Source organism: Orbicella franksi, chromosome 6, assembly GCF_964199315.1.
Source record: "Orbicella franksi chromosome 6, jaOrbFran1.1, whole genome shotgun sequence".
NCBI classification, from domain to species: Eukaryota; Metazoa; Cnidaria; class Anthozoa; order Scleractinia; family Merulinidae; genus Orbicella; species Orbicella franksi.
The window spans coordinates 19,251,562-19,273,821 of NC_138150.1; the positions used below are offsets into that span (position 1 = coordinate 19,251,562).

General features: G+C 38.8%; 2 protein-coding genes across 2 annotated transcripts; one reads left to right on the plus strand and one right to left on the minus strand.

The window, feature by feature from the left end:
- Positions 1–3,202: 3,202 nt before the first annotated feature.
- Positions 3,203–11,257, minus strand: LOC145488918 (uncharacterized). Its single transcript, XM_081467772.1, has 7 exons — positions 11,155–11,257; positions 10,983–11,083; positions 9,837–9,944; positions 8,664–8,791; positions 8,197–8,348; positions 4,731–6,488; positions 3,203–4,564 (listed from the first exon to the last, which is right to left on the minus strand). Exons 1-6 carry the CDS (start codon positions 11,168–11,170, stop codon positions 6,448–6,450), a joined length of 546 nt encoding a protein of 181 aa, XP_081323898.1. The 5' UTR covers positions 11,171–11,257; the 3' UTR covers positions 3,203–4,564; positions 4,731–6,447.
- Positions 11,258–11,301: 44 nt separating this feature from the next.
- On the plus strand, positions 11,302–21,346 carry LOC145488917 (cleavage and polyadenylation specificity factor subunit 4-like). Its single transcript, XM_081467771.1, has 8 exons — positions 11,302–11,566; positions 12,425–12,628; positions 14,510–14,605; positions 15,400–15,493; positions 15,937–16,069; positions 18,391–18,501; positions 19,347–19,376; positions 19,939–21,346. Exons 1-8 carry the CDS (start codon positions 11,464–11,466, stop codon positions 19,972–19,974), a joined length of 807 nt encoding a protein of 268 aa, XP_081323897.1. The 5' UTR covers positions 11,302–11,463; the 3' UTR covers positions 19,975–21,346.
- Positions 21,347–22,260: the final 914 nt, after the last annotated feature.

Consider the following 22,260-nt stretch of genomic DNA (forward strand, 5'->3'; position numbering starts at 1 on the left):
AAACCGAAATCATTAAGCTTAAGTTAAAAATGTAGCATTAAAATAAATCAACACAATAAAGAAATTGCAAATTATTCGACTAAGCGGTATCCAGTGCTTCTTTTTTTTTTTTTTTTTTTTTTTCGATTTCCGGACAACAGAGTCGTCAATTATTACCTTGTTTTTGGAAAATTTTATCACCTCTCTCGTATTAGTAACACTCCAACCTGCTTCTTTAACATCAGCGCCATCTTCCCGAGCCGAGAAGCACCATCTTGCCCTTGCCCCTTGTGTGTGCCGACGCTAAAGCCGTTCCATCCCCTTATCCCTCGCGTTTTTCGCCTCCCCTACCGGCCTACCCCTTCCCCGTTAAGACCCGTTAACACCTCTACGCTGCTACACAGAAGCTGCTCTTGTCACGCAATCATTCCTCGAGTACGGGGTGGCGTACATGACGAGCGGCTAAGTATTTCCCCACCGCCCCCCCCCCCCCCGAAAAAATATTCCGCCTCGCGCCGTACTCCCGGATAGCGACCCCTAAAGCCCGCTACGCACTAGCCGACTTTTTGTCGGCCGACAAAAAATCTTCACTTGTCGGCTAGTGTGCGGTAAATTCAGACAAGTCTGCGACAAGATCTGGGCTTGTTGGGCGATATCTGATAGTGCTAGATCCCAAAACGTCTTTTCGGGCCTTGTCGGTTAGTGTGCGGTGGACCAAGACAATTTGTCGGGGCTCGCGCGCGCCTCAAGTCAGTGGAATAGGCGCCATCTTGATTTTGGATGTCTCGGCCCTAAGCCTCGACGCGCTCGACGCGGCTAGTCCAACAAAAATTCGGCTAGTGTGCGGAAAGCTGATGGTCCGACAAATTTTAACCCGATTTGACCCCGGCAAAAAATCTGCAGTTCTACGACAAAAATCGGCTAGTGTATATGTGCGGCAGCCTTAATACGTTTCACTTTCGCCTGGGTTTTACGCCCACTTCATAATATGAGAAATTAGGGAGGCTGTAACTCTGTTAATGATCATTACGAAATAAATCTTTTCTGTTTAAGTGTTTGTTTATACGTAACTGTACTTAAGTGACGAGGCGGTACTTTTGAGTTATAGCCATGTAATATTATTGTTATGCTGTTGTTATGGAAATAGCCACTCCTCGTTAAGAAATATCTCATTACTGAGAATTCATTGGACAAGAGCGTAGACGGTGGCAGCAAATTTACCGCGGCAAATCATTGGTCAAGCGCAAGTATTCGATACGCCGCCTTCAAATATGCAGACCGAAAGAAAACTTGATCAAAGCTGATGCACCCTTCCGTTGAAGAGGTTATAGAGCAAAGATTGTTCTCATTCTATTTTTATGACAGACCAACATGGGTTGCACTGTAACACGGTCCAAAATGGCAAGAAACATCGCAGAACGGAGAGAAGAATTTTTCCAGAAGAACTGCATGGCCGAAGAAGGAGACAGGGAGAGGACTAACATTGCGATCAACGTCGTACAAGACATGCAAGAAGAACCCAACAAATCGGCTACGAGAACAGTCGCTGATTTTTCTTGGCTTTCAAACAACACAGCACTGACAGCAGAGCAATCAGCCGCGCAAAATCGTAAAGCTCTGCGGCTGGAGTAAAACCCTCTGGTGAAGAACGAACGCTACTTCTCCTTGCAATGACAAGCGAAGCGGGATTATGAACCTTTAGTTTTGTTTCGCCAATCATAAGGGTCTCAAAGCTATCCTTTTTTCGTTGTTCTGTTTGTGTAGGTATTGTAAAGATTATTGAAAGCGGAGGTCAGGGAACAGATATAGAACTACGATGTATGCCGATAAAAAGATCCTGAAATGATGAGAGGTCCAAAAGACCACTTTTAATATTTTTGGAGGCTATTTTATTTGTTGTGAAATGTTATAAGTATTATCATTGTTGAGCTCAACACGAGAAAATGAGTTGAAAGAATCGAAATAAGTAAGAGAAAAACGACGTATGCCGCCCCAGAAACTGACGGACATTAATTGAAATATTTTCAACTGCATTTTACCTAAAACAGGAGCAGAATGCAATTAAGTAATGAAAATTTTATTGTGTAATTAAAACATTCTTGCAATGCATGGCCGTTTTGTTTTGGTTTTGTTTTTGCTTTAATTTTGTTTTTTGTTTTTTTTTTTTTTTTTTTTCTTGCCTTCATTCATTCTACAAACGACCGGTTGCGTGGTAAATTGAGCTTTGTAAACTTGCGTTTGATGTCTTTCTTGAGGTCAGGGACGACCTATCGATTCCACAGAAAAAAACCTTAATAAAAAATTGAGAACAGTATTTTGCTGTCCGATACATTGCAGAACTATAGCTTTTTCGCATCCACAAGTAACCTGTAGCGGAACACATGCTTGGAAAAATTATTTTGTTTTAGCATGCGAGTTACGTAATACAGGTGTTGTGAGAGAAGGCAAGATGCTCCGAGAGAAGCTCTTGCTCCGAGAGAAGGCAAGATGGTCCTAAACCCCGCGCTGTGATTGGCTACCCGAGACGATGGGGCTCTCTCGCCCGCTCGAGATTCAATACCTGCTGCACCCCACCAGAAAATGGTGTTCTTTATGGCTCGATCTTGTTTTCTACCAAGCGAAATATAGCGAGGTCAATACGGCAAGGCCGAAGTTTGAGATTTTCCTGAAAACACCGAATGTTCAAGGATAACAAGTTGTTTATTTATGGCTTTTTGTTTTGTTTTTGCCGGCCAGTAATCAACCCCTTAGAATTAGCCAATCAGAGGGCGCGTTATATAGGCTGCCGATATTTAACAATTATTCCACCAGCACGCGTTGGATATGAGATGGTAGAGACACAATTCAACGAGGTGCTTAGCGCCGAGTTGGCTATAATGATCTCATATCCAACAAGCGCGAGTGAAATAATCGTTTCATTAAAGACGTCCCCAAAATATAGATGACTAAAATATAATAAAAAATAAAAACACCTTAAAAAAGTTACTCGTATGCTTATCATTTGTAGAGCATGGTGTAATGGCTCATATACCATGATGGCTAAGCCAATGAAAGTTCCTAATATAAAATGTATAATAATAATTTTGATATTACTTGCCAACTGGCTCACCCTGCGAGCAGAGCCTCTTTTATCTCTTTTTTGGCTCAAAACTGAAGAAGAACTGGAAAAAAAACAAAAACAAAAAAACAAAAAAAACCACACACACACACAGAAAAGGGCACGAAAAGGGCACGAATGGGCAAAATTAAGGAAGGTTTAAAATGATTGCATTCGTTTACACTTGAAAAACAAAAAAAAATTGTCCCGTCCTTTTTCAAGTTAATGTCAATTATTATCATTAAAGCATTATTTAGAAGCTCGGAAATCATCCTTCTTTTTGCCGGTGAATGACTGCTGCTCAGTCAATTTGAAGTTTCCAAGTCATCGTTGACAAAACAAAAAACAAACAACAACAACAACAAACAGAATTACCTAGAAAACAGTGACCTACCCCCTGAAATGAAATGACTAAACTGACCGACGGAAGAAGGATAACGGCAAAAAACATCAAATTAAAAGGAAGATCAAAAACCAACAGAATTTCGTTCAGAAAGTGAAAACACATTTTCAGCACACTGAAAGTAAGCTATGCATTTCCTTAAAGTTTTGTTACCTTTCATTTTAGTCTTGTCCTGTCTTACCCATATTCTGCTATACTTCATGATCAGTGAACGTGATCTATTCTAAGCAACAAAATTGTAGTCTTAAAATAACAGCCTCGTAAACAAGCACATGGCTTATAATCCTTAGAAACACTATTACTTCAGACCTCCCGTAAACCTTTCTCTTTTGTCACAATTGTCCAGAAAATGGACGACTTTAGAGGAGATTGTGCGAGGAATATATTAAAGCTCTGTCTAGCTCGCTTTCCACTCGTTTTATTCCGAATCAACAAGTGAACGCGCGCCACAAATTTTCCCGCCATTTCACACAATCTCTTCGATCAAAGTAGTGTCCGCATTATCCCATCGACCCCGCCTTGTTGGATACAGCTCAAGAAAGGAAAGTTTTGGTTTTCAGTTTCGCGATCACGAAAACAGGGATTTTATATGGGAGAAGAGGATACCGTTTTACAAAAACCTAATTATTTTAATCTACTTATTTGTCACTTAGGGGTAAACCATTTGACTTTGGAGTGATGGTGGAATTTCGAGAAATTGGTGCTCGGATATTTTTTAACCCTTTCATCGACCATAGCAAATTGGGGGGGAATGGCTATGGAACCCGACAAAATCTTTTGTTGTATGTTTTTGTTCCATTTTTTGGCCTTGACCGTGCACGAAACACAATACTTGTGTTCACTTCCGACTGAGGAACAAACTAACAGAAACGTTTTGTTACGTTATTTGTGCATAGTGTGTACTCAGATCGAAAGATTGTTCACAGTCGTGGACCTTCCAACATAAATCTTTGCATCTTTGTTTGCTCCTTTGATGTTTGCCGACTTCGATTCATAGGCAGTTTATTTCTCGATACGTGCGTATGCGTATATTTTTCTCCGTGTAACATGCTTTTTTAGGCTCACTCAACATGCGTAAACTTTAACTTTCAGCAGTGGTTGTCTACATGAATTATGTTTTGGTACAACTTTTCTGGCAGCTCTTCCCTCAAAGTACAATGCTCCACCCCTTAGGGTGCATAGTTTGAACTGGAACACGTTCTAACTACTCGGAAATGCGCGCTTTTCCTACTACGTCTCTTTCAGGTGTACTGTCTTTCTGCCTGTTCAAACTGAGTCCTAAATATTATCAGTCAAAATGTTCTCACAATCGAGATACTTTGAGAAATTGAACAGAAACAACTTTTCGCGAGCTTTTCCTATATTTTTAATATTTCAATAATATTGTCGCAGTAACTCTCCCTCATGGAAATCTCTGAAAGTCGCAGAACTTGTCAACTAAAGCGCGCTTGTTTCTCGTAATCCGGGTTTGAGCCAGCTACTGCAAAACACTTGAAGTGCAAATTCACTGATTTGTTGTCATGTGGTACAAGTTATGTTCAACTTGGTATCAACAGCTTGAAAAAAACAAGTGCAAACCGATATAGTAATACACTCGCTAAGAAAGTTGCAACCACAGCTTAAGTCTGCTTTATTTAAAGTCATGAAACTATTGGTAAAAAGTATCGTATTTCCTCGAATAATTGCCGCCTCTCGATCAGTCACGCCCCTCGAATAATCGCTTCTCTAAGCGGGGATTATTTGAGATAATCCCTACACACCCTTGAATAATGGACCCCCTCCCCCACTAACCTAGCGTTCACCAACGTCCTTGAATAAGTAATCTATTTGTACACATAACCATAGCAGTTGAGGTTGAACTCTACCGCCGGAAATATGGATAACGAAAACTAGTCACTTAGAATGCCCCTGTTCAGTTTACATGATATGATGTGATTATTTTAAGTGAGAAAATCAAAAATATTCGTATTCCCCTAGCTATTATTCGAGAAAATACGGTATTCCGGTTAGATGGTCTAAGGAAAACGATATCGTAAAGATATAGCAAATACTTTGGACACAACATAGCTCTGTGTGATCTCTGGAAAGTGTATTCACTATGTCATGGTTGCACATTGTTAGAAGATATGACATTAGTCCCTCTCACAGGCGTTGCGTGAAATCCCAAAATAAAAGCTAAGAAACAGACAACCGAGAAATGTGATGTGCCCTTGACATCTTCTTGTTGGTTTTCCACACAACTCAGCCAATCAGAGTCCACAACTACAAGTGCCACATTTCTGCAATCTGTTTGTTTCTTTTCCAAACGTCTCAGCCAATTAGAGTCCAAATCCAAGTGGTGCAACTTTCGTAACATCTTTTTGTTGGTTTTCAACACTTCTCAGCCAATGAAAGAGTCCACAACTACACCTGTCGCATCTCCAACATCTTATTGTTGGTTTTCCGAACTTCGCAGCCAATTAGAGTCCAAAACCCCAGGTGCAACGTTTGTGACATCTTTTTGTTGGTTTTCAACACCTCTTAGCCAATGAAAGAGTCCAGTTACACCTGTCACATCTCTGACATCTTCTTGTTACTTTTCCAAACTTCTCAGCCAATTAGAGTCCAAAACCTCAAAATATCTTTTTGTTGGTTTTCCACACTTCTCAGTCAATGAAAGAAACAACAAATGTGTAGCCAGTTTACCAGTACGTGATAACTCGGCTGCTTTCTGTGCTTTGGTTTCCTATTGGATGTATCATTAGGAAAACCAACATAAAGATTTCAAAAATTACTTTAAAAAAACTCTAGGAAGTTGTAGTAAAGGGAGCGTTTCAATGTATATGCAGCTTTACAAGGAAATGGTTACAATCTGTTGCTGTATATGAAATATAACATTATCCCCGACTACAGTGTCCGCTCGTGCCCATTCAGTTCTGCATGCTTGAATTATCCGTAAGAGAGACAGCTGGGCCTTTATTACCATCTGTTATCGCTTTGTGTTTTTTGTCACCTCAGCAGCTTCTTTCGCTGTGAATGAGGAAAAAAGACACCATTAACCCAAACTCCAGAAACAAGAAAACTAAATGAAATCTAAGAAGAACTTCACACTACATGCAACTGAATTAGACTTATCTCCTTAAATAATGTAAAGAAGATTAAGGAATTACCGGTACTAGTAAATTGACTATAATTTAGAGTACATAATAAAACTCTATTTATCCAATTTATCCAATAGGATAAAAGCAAATGTGAGTCTCCATGGCATTTATTTTTAGGGACATTAGACAATATGGGTATGACCCCAGGCTTTTAGCCAGATGGGCGTCCAGGTATCCTGTGGAAGGCCACTTATTAATTAAAAGAAAATTGTTTTATTTTTCGTATGTTGCCTTATAAACTGTTCATTTGAGCAGGCCCTATAGCACATTTTGGACGGCCACTTTTTAAATCCTAGCTAAAAGCCTACATGACCCTAAACCACTACCCTACTCCAAAAACAAGAGACTCAACAATCTAGTTGTCATTTTCTCAGGGTCAGTAGAGTGGGCAAGCAAGTGAGTGTGCAGGGATGTTTTAAGCTCTCCAGATGACAGTTCACTCTTGAAGGACAAGTACTGAGATATAATTTTCTTTAAGATGTTAATGCTTAATATATTTATTTAGATGCTGGGTCTGGCCGTTTTACTTCATACATCAGGAAATGTCGAGGAAAAGGTTGTTATTATTCATCGTGGTAGATGCAATAATAAAGTGCATTATCGTTTGTCTCACAATGTAGTCACTGAGATGTAGATCGCGACGTTTCGACTGCTTACTGCTAGTCTTCTTCAGGCGATAAGGTCTACTGATTGCATGGTATCATTTATATTACAAATGGTACAACAGGATAAACTGGTACAACAATCGCTGGTACAACAGCGGAACACTGAGGGAACACCTACTCGCCCAAACAATGGAACAATAGGAGAATCGAAATGCACCAATCACAGCCGACCTTTGTGATATAAATGATACCATGCAATCAGTCGACCTTATCGCCTGGAGAAGACTAGCAGTAAGCAGTCGAAACATCGCGATCTACATCTCAGTGACTACATCGTGAGACAAACGATAATACACCTTATTATTACATCAGGAAATGTTTCTTCTTTCACGGATATCATACTAATCTTTGTCAAGTTGCAGGAGTTTGAACTTGCTATACAACAACATAAATTGCAATAAACAGATAAATTTTTTAGCACCAAAGTCTACAGAGCTGAACTTATTACAAGTCTATGTTAGCAGTTATTGTTTGTTTCAAAAGATATTTTGATATCACTCAAACCTGTGGGATATCAGAACAAGCTTTTGAAAGCACTTTGCACAGACAGTCTGTAGTGTTGGTGTAGACTGTACTGTAAGAGTCAATTGTCTTGCCTAAATACACAACATAACAACTCCAGCCAGAATTGGAGCTATGAGTGCTTAATTAATATTTAGAGTCCTGGCCCCAGTTGTTCGAATGCTGGATAACGCTATCCACCGAATAAATCACTATCCAGTGGATAAGTTTTAAGAAAACCTGCTGGATAGTGATTTATCCGGCGTATCACGTCATCCAGCATTCAAACAACCCAGGCCAGTATGTTCAATAACCATTAGGCCACAACTAAGTAAGTAACTGAGTGAATGTACTACAAGTTCCTGTCCCAAGACATTAATACAAATTTTATCTGTTTACATTGTAGCATACCTTTTTTCTGTTCCTCTCTTTTCTTAGCTGCATCTTCTCTCTGTTTCCTAATAACTGCTAGTCGTGCCAGGTCAGCTCGAGCCTGATCTGTCTTGCCCTCCTCTTGAAGTTTTCTTTGCCGTGCTGCATTACGTTGCCTGGCAATTTCCTCCCTGAAAACCAAAGAAAAAGGAATTGTACCACAAAATTTAAAGTGATTAAGTCAAGAAGTTTTATAATATTAGTTTTCAGTGTCAACTGAATGCCGGGAACTAATAATTTTTGGTCCCTGCAAAAAGTCCTGTCTATATGTACAAACACCTGTCATTCACAGTTAAGTGGTGCTTAGTCTTAGTAATAAACTTTGCACAGTACATAATGCTTTCATAGTTATGAAAGTGAGTAAATATTTTCACTGTTGTTAGCTCTAGGCATTTTTTTTGTATTCAGCATGTGATACAATACAGTAACATTACTACTGACAATACCTTTCTCTCCGAGATAATTGTGAGCTGGTATCATCATTTAGTTGTACGTCTGATGCCTTCTTCATTTTTTGAGCCACTCTGTTGGGGTTTTCTATTTCTATAAGACCACTTACACCTTTGGGTTTCACCTGCAATGAGAAAAAATTAAGAACTTGTCAATTGGTACCGCAATCTGTACACACTAGTTATGCAACACTTGTGATGGAATTTCCCAAGAGTCGCTGGTATTTCCTCAGCATACACATGCCGTTAGGTGAGTGTAAGGGTAAAGTCTGCATACGAACCAAGTGGCCCACCAAGCCAGAGCTTATCCTGGTTTCTGTAGAATGAAGCGACTAGGAGTATTTCTACTCCCCCTAGATGGCATGCTAGTCCATCGCAGGGTTACCCCCAGCATTAAGTTCGCCGTTAACCATTTATACACCTGGGTGGAGAGAGGCACTATGAAGGTAAAGTGTCTTGCCCAGGAACACAACACAATGTCCCTGGCCAGAGCTCGAACCCGGACCGCTTGATCTGGAAACGAGCGCACTAACCATGAGGCCATCACGCCTCCCGCGTTAGGTGAGTGTGTATACCAAGAAAATACAAGTGACAATTGGGACTTTCTGTGGTATACTAAGAGAGAGTGTTGCATTACTATTTTATACCATGCCATAGAAAATACAGTGGCCGACACAGTCAATGTGAAAAAAGCGTAGCACATGATGAGGAGGTTGGATGTAACACCATCAAATAAACAATGGCTTTCCTGTATTCTGATTGGCTGTAATTTTTAGGGCATGGTGCTGATTTCATCCCTTTACAGATGCCACTGCCTTGTACACAATATCACATTAAAAATCTATAACTGCTCTAATATGTAATCACAAAAGACCAAAGGACATGGTGAAACTAAATCAAGATGGTGGAAACCCTTTCATTGATTGGCACAAGGGCCTTCTGTGATGCCAAACAAGGAGGGCAGATCATGTGACATACAATGCTTGTACACGGAAACCAAACAGGAAAATCTAAGATGCCCAACATAAATTTTGAGCCATGCTCTTGAGAGATAATTGCAATATATGATCAACATTTGATCATATAAATATGTTAATTTGCGCTATAAAAATATTTATTATTATTATTATTATTATTATTATCATTAGTATTAGTATTATTATTTATTACCTCCTCTTCATCACTCTCTGAATCCTCGTCACTGTCAGATGCAGGTTTATCAGCAGCAGCTGCACCTTTTTTACCCTCTTCATCTGAGTCTTCACCTTCTTTCTTCTCCTGAGAAAAGAACATTGACAAGCACAGGTCAACCAACACTTTCTCCTTTACAGAATGTATGAAAAATGATTAAAATAAATTTGTTCTAAGGTAGCCTATTTGCTGAAACTTTAATTAAACAGTACACTATGTGCCATAAGTCTATGCTGAATAGATAATTTGGACACATTACAGCAAATTATTTCAGCCACATTATATTTATCTCGTGTTATTGTACATGTACCAATCAAAGACTGTTTGGTTGCTGAAATGAAGACTTCTTTTATCGGTCAATAGAAAAATTTGAAGAAATAATAATTTGACAATACTTTCATTTTCTGACAATAACAAAACTACTTATTATTTCTCGCAAACCCAGGGGTTAGGCAATTTGACCAGCTGCGAGGACAATTTTACCTGCCTGGTTTGACCATCTACAGGAAAGTTTTTCTTATAAAGAAGTTGTAAGTTCAAACACCCACAAACAATGCTTAAAAAACACTAACAGCTGGTGCAAACAGTCTGCCTGAGGTCTCGTTTTGATAGAAAGTCAATGAGGAGATTTCTGTTCTCTAGATTTAAAAATAGTGGTTTTTCATGGATAGTTTTTGTTATGAAGTCATGGGGAAGCTGTAATCATTTAGCACTGATAAGTAGCAGCTTCCTGCATTGACAAATTATAAAAACGTATCATGATAAATAAATCATCAGTTAAGCATGCAATAACAGTTGGCTTACCACTTACAACTTTCAAAGTTCTATATGATTAGCAATTAATAGGACACTATGTCAGCTTATTACACCAAACAACTCACTGAAGCGAAGAAATAAATTCTTCATAATACATCTGGGAAACGAGAAGTTTGTGTTTTCTCCTTTTAATGTAAGTGCATGTAAGCTTAGGTATGAATTAAGCTTAAGCTCAAATGCTTGAAAATGTCCGAAAATATGATATCGTCATGATCAAAATGATAAGGTCTATTTCCGTTGTTTCTTTAAACCTATTTAAATACTTTTGTCCAATAGAAAGCTTAAGATGGCACAGATAGATCCCTTTACCCTCCACTCCTGTTCCCGCTTTTCTCTTTCCATCTCCATCCGCAGTTCCTCTGCATCAGTAAAATGGCGCCGTCTTCCTTTATGATGTACTTTTCCTCGACCTAACACAGCCAAAGAAATCTAATTCAATACCCCAAATAGCAAATAAGAACGAGTAAATACGAACAATTACCTCCTCGTTTCGACATTTTGGTCCAAATTAAAATGACTACACGAGAATTATTGGCGAAATTATTCAAAACGCTAACTATTCAAAGGAAATGAAAGTGTGTATAAGCCCACGAAACAGGTCAGCGTGCATATGTAGCCAAGCACCCTGGCCTTTTTCGTCCTCCATGTTTGTTTTGTCCCGTCCACCATGTTTGACAAGACAACCATGTGGTAGTTTTCGCCGGAGTTTTCGTAAAGAAAGAACGTTAATATTCGGTCAAGGCACTCTCAGAAGAACTTGAATGGACTAAAGCTGTTGCTCTGTGTGAAAATGGAGGAAATAGTTGCAAGCGTGGCGGATCTCAAGTTCGAGATTGAGGCTCAAATGTACAACCAAGTTGGAGTGCAACCGCTTCCTTTCCCGGGAATGGACAGTACCATTCAAACGCAGCTTGATTACTCTAGCCTTAGTTTTGCTTTTTACGTATTTATTATTGAAAAAGTTGCATGCTTGATCCGATTCTTATCCTCCTTCCTGTTTTAATGCTAATTTTTGTTTGGCCTCTTTCCTGACTGAAATTTTTTGATGCTTGATTAAACGTTCGATTTTACGCTAAATGTAGCAAAAACCCTTTATTTAGGATTTGAACTCAGAGCTACTGTGGAATAAATGCAGGTAGTGGTAGACTAGGGCTCAACTTTGAGGGAAAAACCTTGGTGCCTGCTGGCCCATAAGTTTTTAGATTTGGTCGCTAGCTAAAGTAGTTTAGTAAAAAGGGTGAAAAGTCAGTCACCAGTGAAAAAAAAATTGGTTGCATTGGCAACCCCAGTGGTTGCAACGTCCAGCTGTGCGACTGGAATTCAAACCTAGGACTGCTGGAACGGTCAGCACGTCGACTCGCAATCCAGTGGTCCCAGTCTCAAGTTCTGCTCTGACTTCTACCTGGATTTGTTTCACGGAAGCCCGTGGTTCAAATCCTCAATCAACTGGTTTGTCTCTGGTCAGCTGGGATTCTTAACAATGTTATTTTCGTGAACTAAAAGTGACACTGCATTTGTAAATCATCTTGGGACTTAAAGGGTTTGGAAAAACTGGCCAGAGAAATGGTATGATAAACCGAAATATTTCCCTTTTTAAGATTTTTTTTTTTTTGGAGTGGGGGCAGGGGGAATTTGAAATTACACTTGATCAAGTTTAAGTGTATTTTATTTGGTGAAAAACTTAATTGCAGATTTAAATGACAGATTTTGCTCGTTGTGTTCTTTTTCTCTTTTGATGCTTTGTTCTACAGAGTCTGGAGCGGCAGTGTGTGAATATTTTATGAGGAATATGTGCAACCGAGGACCTCTCTGTCCCTTTAGACATACCAAGGGTGAAAAGACAGTGGTGTGTAAGCACTGGCTCAGAGGTCTGTGCAAGAAGGGAGACCAGTGCGAGTTTCTTCATGAGTATGACATGACAAAGATGCCTGAATGTTATTTTTACTCCAAGTTTGGTGAGTTTTTTTTGATGCTGTCAGGTTATTATCAACATTGTATGCTTGCTGACTTTTTATGAATCACAGGTGTGAGAACCTGGCTAGACTGGAGTTTTGAAAAAGACCCAATTATAATTTATTTTAAGATATCCGGAGATATTAGAGGACATTTCGGAGGTTTTTGAGGGGCTTTGAACTAGGGCTGCAACGATACAATTTCTCACGATACTATACATATCTTGATACAAGTGCCACAATATGATACACGTTACGATACATCATTACATACAACTGACAGGTGACATAATCTTATTCTAACTTACTTAACTGTTTTGAAATCATTATTTCTTGAGACAATCTTGTAGAAGAGCTGCGAAGAATGGACAAACCATGTGTTTTGTCTGTAGGCACACAAGACTGTGTCAGCTGACAACTAATTGGAAATGCGCATGCTTTTTTGCTGCCGTCTTGAAATATACGTGACCTGAGCAAAGCAACACAAAGCAAAGATGGAACTTTTTTTTCTCTTTCCCGGGTCCCTTTGGTTAATAAATAGCTCTGAAAGGACTTGGGTAAGGAGTCGTAAAAGACAGTTATTTCTGAATGTTGAATTTTTTATTCATGAAGAATCACAATATCATAATATTGTGATATCTTGTCATAATATCAATATTTGTATCGTGCCAAAAAATATAGCAATTCACTGGTGCATCGGTGTATTGTTGCAGCACTTCTTTGAACATATTTTTCTGGTCCCAGTCCCAGGTTGTAGTTCATATAAAATAGCGTGGTTGCCAGACTTTTCTCTTGAAAATCGGAGAATTGGGGAAAGTGGTACATCATTTAAATGGACTTTTCTTTCTTCTATTGGTTTGAGTTAAAATGTTTTTTTTGAAAGTGTGCAAGTTAAGCTGTAATGGCTCGAGTAGTTCAGCTAGGTAGTGTGAGACTTAGTCCTTAGGCTTGAGGGGGAGTGAGATTAAAGTTTTTGACCCAACATGTGTGAGACTCATGCCCAAGGCCTCCAAGTTGGCAGGTATAACATTACTCACAGGATAAATACGTATAATAAATAAATATAAGGAAATTTTGCCCCACTGTTATTGGATGTTACTATTGGAATGACCTTCCTTTATCTATACATAACTTAGCAACTAGAAAACGTTTTTATAAAGCACTCTTCCAGTATTATTATGCTCCGTATTAATTAATTCATACCTCTTCCTCTCCTATGTTAAGTTAACTTTTTTAGCCTAATTATTATTGTCAATTAAGGGCACAAGGGCATCTAATTAGCTTGCTATATTTTTGCCCTTTTCCATTTTTCCTCTTACTTGTTTACTTTATATTTATCTTTGTAATTTTAGAATGGAATAAATGAATAAAATGAAATGAAATGAAATAGATAAAGAAATAGTCTCCCAGCTAAGATTTTCATTGAGTCAGTCACCATTTTTTGCTAGGGTCCTGGAACAAAATTTTCATCCCCAATCTTTTGCAATGTCTTAAATGTGAGGCTACCAAGCTTCATGTTTACAAGATGTTTGGCACAGTACACAGAAAGAGAAGGTGCTCAAAACAAGATTTTATTTCAATTAATTCACTCGTTATAGTGGCACCGATACTCAAAGTAGTCAGGAAGTTATTCCATTTACTTTTCATTTAGACGGTTTGATATGGTTCAGATATCAAATAATTGTATGTGTGCAACCTAGAAACTTTTCATTGTCCTTTTATACCAAGTGATCACCTTCCAAAATCCAGCTGGCCATCACTTCTTTCTCAGCCGGTGAATTTCATGGGCAGCTGACGCTTAGTGACAACCCTGTACTCATAGATCGCAACAAAATCTAAAGCACTGGTTTGCTTAGCTATCATTGTTATTTTACTTTATTCTAGGAGAATGTAGCAACAAGGAATGTCAGTATCTTCACATTGATCCTGAGTCTAAAATAAAGGACTGTCCTTGGTATGATAGAGGATTCTGCAAGCATGGTAGGACAATAAGCATTAAGCGAACATTACTTGTCTTGCACTTTGTTTAATGTTACCTTTCTCTTCCCCGCAGGAGTATGTATGGGTTATTGAGCAAGTTTGTGGTCAAAATGGCTTGATGTTAGTCAAGTTTTTTTGTGTGTTTATGGACCAAGATGGAGTCTAGGTCCATAAACTTGCAAAAAAGAACAAGACCAATATACTGCCATCTTGACTGAACAAGCTTGACCAATAAAAAAATTATTATAATATGGCTTTTGGGGAGATTTTTCTTGCAAGACACAGGAGGTAATCCCGAGTGGGCAAGATAGCACCAACTTGCCTGCTTGGGTAGCCAGTCATAGCACAGGGTTTGTTTCATCTTGCCTGCTCATGGAGCTAGCCATGTAATAAAATGATTACATGGATACTACACTGTAGCGTTTTTTCTGTTATGTTAAATGTATGTTACATTAACTCTAGTCAGTCTTTATTGCCCTCTCTTTCTGGATTTAAGTCATTATGCAAATGAGGAAAACTAAAGACTTACGAATGGATAGAGCATCATAGGCTAATCTACCCAACCTCAGAGATGGGGACCTGGGGATGAGTTTATTACTCAACGTTGTTTGACGTTGTACATGTTTTGTTCTCTCATCATTCAGTGACAAGAATTAGAGATTAAACATGATCTGTCACAGGGGTGGGGGCTTACTTCACAAGGGGACTTGTTGGAACTACATTGTAGGATACTAGTTACTGTTTGTCAAACCATTATAACAATATTAATGCATGTTGTTTAATCCCTTGATCAGGTCCCAGCTGCAGACATCGACATGTTAGGAGGGTTCTTTGCCTGAACTACATGTGTGGATTCTGCCCAGAGGGTCCCAAATGTAAACATATGCAGTAAGTTGAATTGTACTAAGTAAAGATGTATTAACTTGATACTGACATCGTCATTTTTGCAAGTCATCGTCTTTATTACTGTTTTCAAGCATGATCTACATTAGTTAGGATATTAAACTTAACTCAATTTGTCCCTCATCCATCATCAAACCGGTGTTACAATCAAACTCTGTTTTCTGTGGTTTCTGTGGTTGAAGATCTCACTTGTGATTGGTTACAAAACAATAAACAATCCAGACATACTTTAGGTGTTCAGGGTTTTCTGAGTTTGACTGTAGTTTATCAGCGAACATTTTGTGGTATGTTAGCAAACATTTGAAATTTTATCAGGTAGGGCTTGATTCTCAATGGTACAAGTATTATTTTGGCGAGTGAAATTTTGGCATCTCTTGTCAAAGTCTGCAAATTAAGTTCACTTATCGTAATTTATATTTTTGTCTTAGTCCCAGATTTGAGCTTCCAGTGAAGGATGAGGGAGGTGAAAAGAAATCCATGAACATCGTATGTCATTACTGCAATCAGCCGGGTCATAAAGCCTCAGGCTGCCCGTCCAATCCACATAAAGAAAACTTTAAGGTTAGCAACTAACAAGCACATGTTGTACTGAGTAGGTAGATGCATACGTCGGCAACCAGCATGAGCACAATTACCCCATTGTGAAGAGAAACCATACTAAGCAAAGGGGAAATCACTGCCAAAATTGAATTGATTTTGGTCTCTAACTGTATAACTATACCCGACCATCAATATTGACACGTTTGGACTGCTCACCATGCCAGATCACAAATTGCTTCAAAAACTTCTTCCCATCTTCTCAGAAACAAGAAAATATTATAAATTATTATTTAATAATAATTATTGTAAGACAGCAATTAATTTGAGACACAGTCATGGAAGCTTGAGAATGTATGGTTTGGCTGTACCACATGAAGAACTTTTTTCACGACATGTAAGAAATGTGATCCTGTGGAAATTATAGATAAGTGCACTATGCATGTCATAGGAATTATTTTAAGGTAACACAATACCTTTGGTACCTGCGTTGTTTTTAAGGAAACTACCACAAACGTTTTATCAATAGAAAGGTTATGAGCTGTATCCAGAATTTGGAAAAAATATCCACTGTTTTGGCCATGCCTTTGTTGAGAAGAAAGGAGCCGAGAAACAGAAAATGACCAATTGTCATTCCACCGAATTAATTGGGTATCAAACGCAAGCAGGGGTGTTTAAATACTGCACAGTGTTAATCAGCAAGCATCAATCTCTCAAAGTGTGTCAGGGTTTTCCTGCATTCTTATTGGTTACCTTTTTATAGACCTGTAAAGTTATAGCATCAGATAATTTGCCAACCGTCTTGCGTTTGCTGCCGTCATAAGATTAATATCCATGATGTAAAAAATCCCCCACACTCTTTTGTTCGTCAATGCTTAGGCAATGTCTTGGCCAAATTTCATGAAAATCTGCCAATCCTAGATACCCTATTAATTCATTTAAAGAGACACCATTCTCGTGAAAAACTATTGCAAGTTATTGCTGTCTGAAAGGTTGTTAACATGTCACGCCTTTGCTCGGATTTATGTCAACAGTATACGCCACCATCCAATGAAATCATGACACCCCTAGCGTTCACAGCAAGCAAAATGATTTTCATGGCAATTTCAAGGCAATAATAGTGTAACAGTCAAATTCTCCATGTTGAACTTCAGCGTGCATTTATAGAGCTGTCTTCACTACTCGTGAGAAATAGGGAAAATCAAGCAAAATTAGCTTGGCAAGAGTACAGGTACCAGTATGCACAATTCCCTGCTGTGGTTGGTCAAAGTTTTCTTCTTGTCTAGTTAGAGAAATGCCACTTTTGCCTTCTTCTTAGGACCTGGCTTCGATTTTTTCACTGCCTGAGGGCTTTTGTCTGCCTTTTTTAGCACAGTTCATGACCTCAATAAGGAGTGATAGGTACATTGTTGCATGGAATAGTGAATTTTAAATTCGAGAACACACCTGTGAAATATTGTGTAAACAATAAACTGCTAATGAGGCCCTTGAGATAAGAGCTACTGGAGAAGTCCTTAGTGCAAAAATGTTGATGTGCTATGACTAATAAGGATTATGACACTTAACTGTTGTATTAACTTCTTTTCTAAATAACTCAGGTGCGTTTTAAGATTTTACTTTCATTTTTGCGGGAAATGTTAGATTTTATAGTGACCTTTTTGTTCTGCTTAAAAAGAAAAAAATAATGTTCAGTTCCAAAAAAATATCCATACTCCCCCCACAGAAGGGATTGGAATTTCCTGGGGGGTGGGGGGCTCTATGAAACCAAAAAATTTAAAGAAATGTATGAAGCTCAAAGGGAATTTCCAGAGGGGTGGGGGGGACTGTGGAGAAATTCCCTTCCATGGGGGAGGTATGGATATTTTTCTGGAATGACACAATTCGACAAAAGTGGCACTCCTAAGGTATTGTGTAACCTTAAGGTACTGTTTCTGTTTAAGAAGTACACTTTGTCTTGTGATCCCAGGACTACAAACTCTTAAGAAGTGTAGTTTTCCACTGGCTGAGGAACAAATGAAACAGAAAACATTTTTCTCACACATGGCTGGGAGTCTGAGTACAAGTGTGGGGGATGTCAGGTCACATGGCTTGTACAAGGTTCAGTTCTTGTTTTGCCATCTGCCATTGCCAGACATGCCCCACCCACCCACCCATGAAGTATTTTTAGAGTGTATTAAGTTGAAGTGAATTTATTCTCTAGCCACTATTCTTGTGCTGTTGTGAGACAGCTATTTTAAGGGTCAGGGTCAGGCTGCATAGTTTGGCTTGGCATGGCTCCCAGCAATGTGTGAGAATTTTTACTCAGTTGGGATGAGCCATCATGTGTTATGTTTTTCTCCCTACAGAACTTTGGTAATCAGAGCAATATAAACATTGTACCAGTCACAACAAATGCTCATATTGAAACTGAACGACCAATGATGAGACGGCCACTGGAATCAGTTACATGCTACAAGGTGGGTGCCTACACCATAGATTAACTTTTTGAGGTGCAATTTGTATTTGATTGAACAACCATTGACACCTCATGTCTCAAGCTAAAAATATACTTGAAAATAAAAAAAACATTTTCTTAGAACAAAACAAAACATTCAACTTAAACCACCCCCCCCCCCCCAAAAAAAAAAGTTCTGACTCAGGTATACCTTTTTCTTGTTGAGTCAGTGTGCAGGCCATACTGGGAGAATAGATTGCCTGAGAAATGTCTAAGAGAGATGGGGGGCAATATTCCACCAGTTAATAAGAAATTTATTATTTTGCTGTAACAGTTGTGAACATTTTTAGTGCCCCATTTTTTGCAAGCCAGCTGAGTGTTTACATCGCTCATAACGCCTTTGGGTATTACAGAAAAATCCGGCCCTGAGTATTAGCATCATGTTAGAATGTAACAAGCTTTAGGCATTAGAAGACACATTAGAAGCTTAAAGAAGCCATTAGAATGCTTTCGCTCTTCTGAGAGCACAGGACAAGAGTTTTAAGATGAGAAGTAATTCAAATGAGACGATGCTTTGCCAATTTGTGTTTGCATTCGTGAAGATAACAGCTTGTCATATCCTCAGAGAAAAGGCCAATTAATGCAAGCAGGCCATTTTAACATTAAAACGTGCATACAGAATGGATCTATATCTGATTGTGATAATAGATATTGCAAAATGCTTGATTCTCATGGGTTCTCCACAAATAGCCGTTCATGAACATTACCCTGTTAAGTAAATTCAAGTGCATTTAGTTGCCTCGTGAATGGCATTGTGTCCAAGAGATTACGTTTTATAATATTCTTTTATTGTTCTATTTTGTTTAGTGTGGTGACAAAGGACATTATGCAAACAAGGTAAGTTTACACAATATTCTCTTTTATAATAATTGTGTTGTATAATCGTCACATTCACAAACATCAAGTTTTGTTGTTATTGATCCCAAGTTTATTTTTTATCATTTGAAACAGCTATTTTTTGTGGTCTTGCGAACTGTTTTTTTTTTTTTTTTCTTGTGTGTGTGTGTGTGTGTGTGTGTGTGTGTGTGCCAAAATTGTAAAATTTTGATTTTCTTTGAGCAAGCATCACAGGTATACCACGTTCACTGCATCGTTGTATGATATGTTTTCAACACAAAGAAAGCAGAGGAGGGCGTTATTATTGTATTTCTTTTCTGTATCTCTAGCTGCTGGATATTTACCTTGCATACTCGTACAAGACTTACAAACTCTTATACATGTATTTACATTGTTTTGCAATATCCTATAAGGACTAGCTTGGTGTAAAACCTGTGCCTGTATGTATGTATCACGATTCATCTCTGAAAAAGTTGAAGCGGGATTTTAAAATGGTTTTTATCCTTACTAAAAGTCCTAAAAGGCTAATCTAATAAAATGTGTTTTGTTTTTGTTCTTCCAGTGTCCGAAGTCCAGATCAGAAGTGATTGGATTGTAACGGAGATGCAGTCTTTTTATACAGTCATTCTGTTTGGCTGTTTATACATTCAGAACTAATCTTAGATGGACGGAAGGGGGAGAGAGGAGGAACACGTTGCTTCCCCTTCTTTCTCGCGGTTTTTTTTCTCTCTACCCTTTCCCCGTTTACACCTGCAACGCAGGCTATTTTTCAGAGGTACAAAGTAACTTCAAATAAAAGGAAACTCAAAAGAACAGATTTATGAGGTAGAAACACTCCAAAGCGAGAAAGTAAACTGAAAATGTATAAGGTTAGTTATTTGTGAGCAAGATTGAAAACGCTTTCGAAGGAAGTGCCGATGTCATTCGTATTCTTTATTTTCTGGTAAATAAATGGTTGATTGTTGTTGTTATTGTACAACTTGGAAAAAAGAGTAATTTGTTAAGATTCACTGTATGATCCTTGTGGCAAGGGTTTTTTTTTTTTGTATAAAATTGTAGTACGGGCCACAGTCGGCATAGCCTATTTAATACGCAGACGTTCTTATTGCTTGTCACGCACTCCTACAATGCGTGACCAGTCCAAAGAGCGTCTACATAGGAGCTACAGACGAAATCTCAAACTGCGCTCTCGTCTGACAGATAGCCCATCTGTGCTCTTAAATTTGAACCTGTTCGGTCCTGTTCTAATTCCGATGACAGTCAAAGAATTGTTACTCGTCGTTTAACATGCAATTGATGGTCGTCGGAGCTGAGAATGCTTGTGTTCAAACTCTTGTGCGTCAACTTTTGAAACTTGCCTGCGTTTCTGGCAGTTTTCTTGCGTGTTGCGAGCAGCGCAGGCCACGACTAGAAATATTTATATATTATTCAAACTACGCCCAGTAGCCTTAACTATACAATCTATATTTTTGAAAACGAAACGACATTTGTCCGGTCATTTTTCCGCATAGCCTTTGACGATGGCATAGGTTTTGGAAGCAAAGAAAATAAAGATTCACTAAAAGTGAACTGATACTTGGAAAAATGACAGGAGGATACGTGTTCTTTTAGAATTAGTGCATCTTAGGGGTGAAAAACGTTTTATAAGAGTGGATTCACTGGTTGCTTTGATTGACGCACCATGATCCGAGCGATCTTGGATAGGATCCGGATCATCCCAAAGAAAGGCACTGCAAGTAATTTTACAGGGGTCCTCAAACCAAGATTATAGGAAAAGGATAAGTAGGGATCCAGTGTGCCTAGGTTATTGTAGTTATCTGAAAATGCCATTTTCTATGGAACGCATGTATAACAGGGTTATGGCTCTGTCAAATCCCCCCAGACGTTTGAAGGGTTTTTGTGATTTTTTTTTTTGTCAGAAATGGTTTGGACCTCAGGGCGGAGTTTTCCGCATACCGCAAGAAGAACACGCGGGGAGACGCTTAATGAAGGGGTGGGGGGGGGGCTTATTTAAATTTTTCCAAATCGTGGTTAGATATGATCGGGTGTTTTTTGTAATATGTATGTGTCAGTCCCTCAGAAGTCTCGGAAGGATCCTGTCTCTCTTGAAGAACTACATAAATGATAACCTCTTTATTTAGCCGGTCTAGGCCCGCTGCACAAGGTTGTTTGGGCTTTAGGTAATGAACCAGTAGATCTTCAGTACCATCCGTTGTGACGGTCAATGTGCAGTGCTTGAATGAGTCGATAATCACTTGCTTGTGATTGAACACGACCAAAACTATAGTCATAGTAACTTTTCTTGGGGAAACGTGCAATGAGGTTTACCCTATGTAAAGCGCTAACCTATACATCCTTTGTTGTCTCAGTACTCTTCCATAAACCAGGGGGAGGGGGGCGCTTATTGGAGGAAATCGGGGTGGGGCTTATTTTAAACTTCGGACCGATAGGAGGCCGGGGTTCTTATTCGATTATTAAGGTGGGACTTAACCTAAAAACACACTATGTTTCAAACATTTTCTCGTGGCTAAGAGTTAACTCCAAACCATGGCAAAGTATACATTTTTAAAAAGCTCAAAGAGCAAAGATTATGAAAAAAATATTTGTGTACCCTATAACTGTATTGTAACCTGACACAGGCTGATTAAATCTGCCACCTGCTGGGGAATGCCAGGGCTTGCTTGAGAAAAGATAACTCCTGCAAGAACTGATCAAAAGGAATAATTTTTACATTTTTTAAAAGAAGACAAAGAGCTTGCTGGGATAGGCATAGAGATTTTTGAAAAGTTAAAAACACGTGAAATGATAACCAGTTGTCTGATACAGAAAATCTAGCATACGTTTCAATACATGACTTTGACAGAATGCACTGGATGGAAAAGTT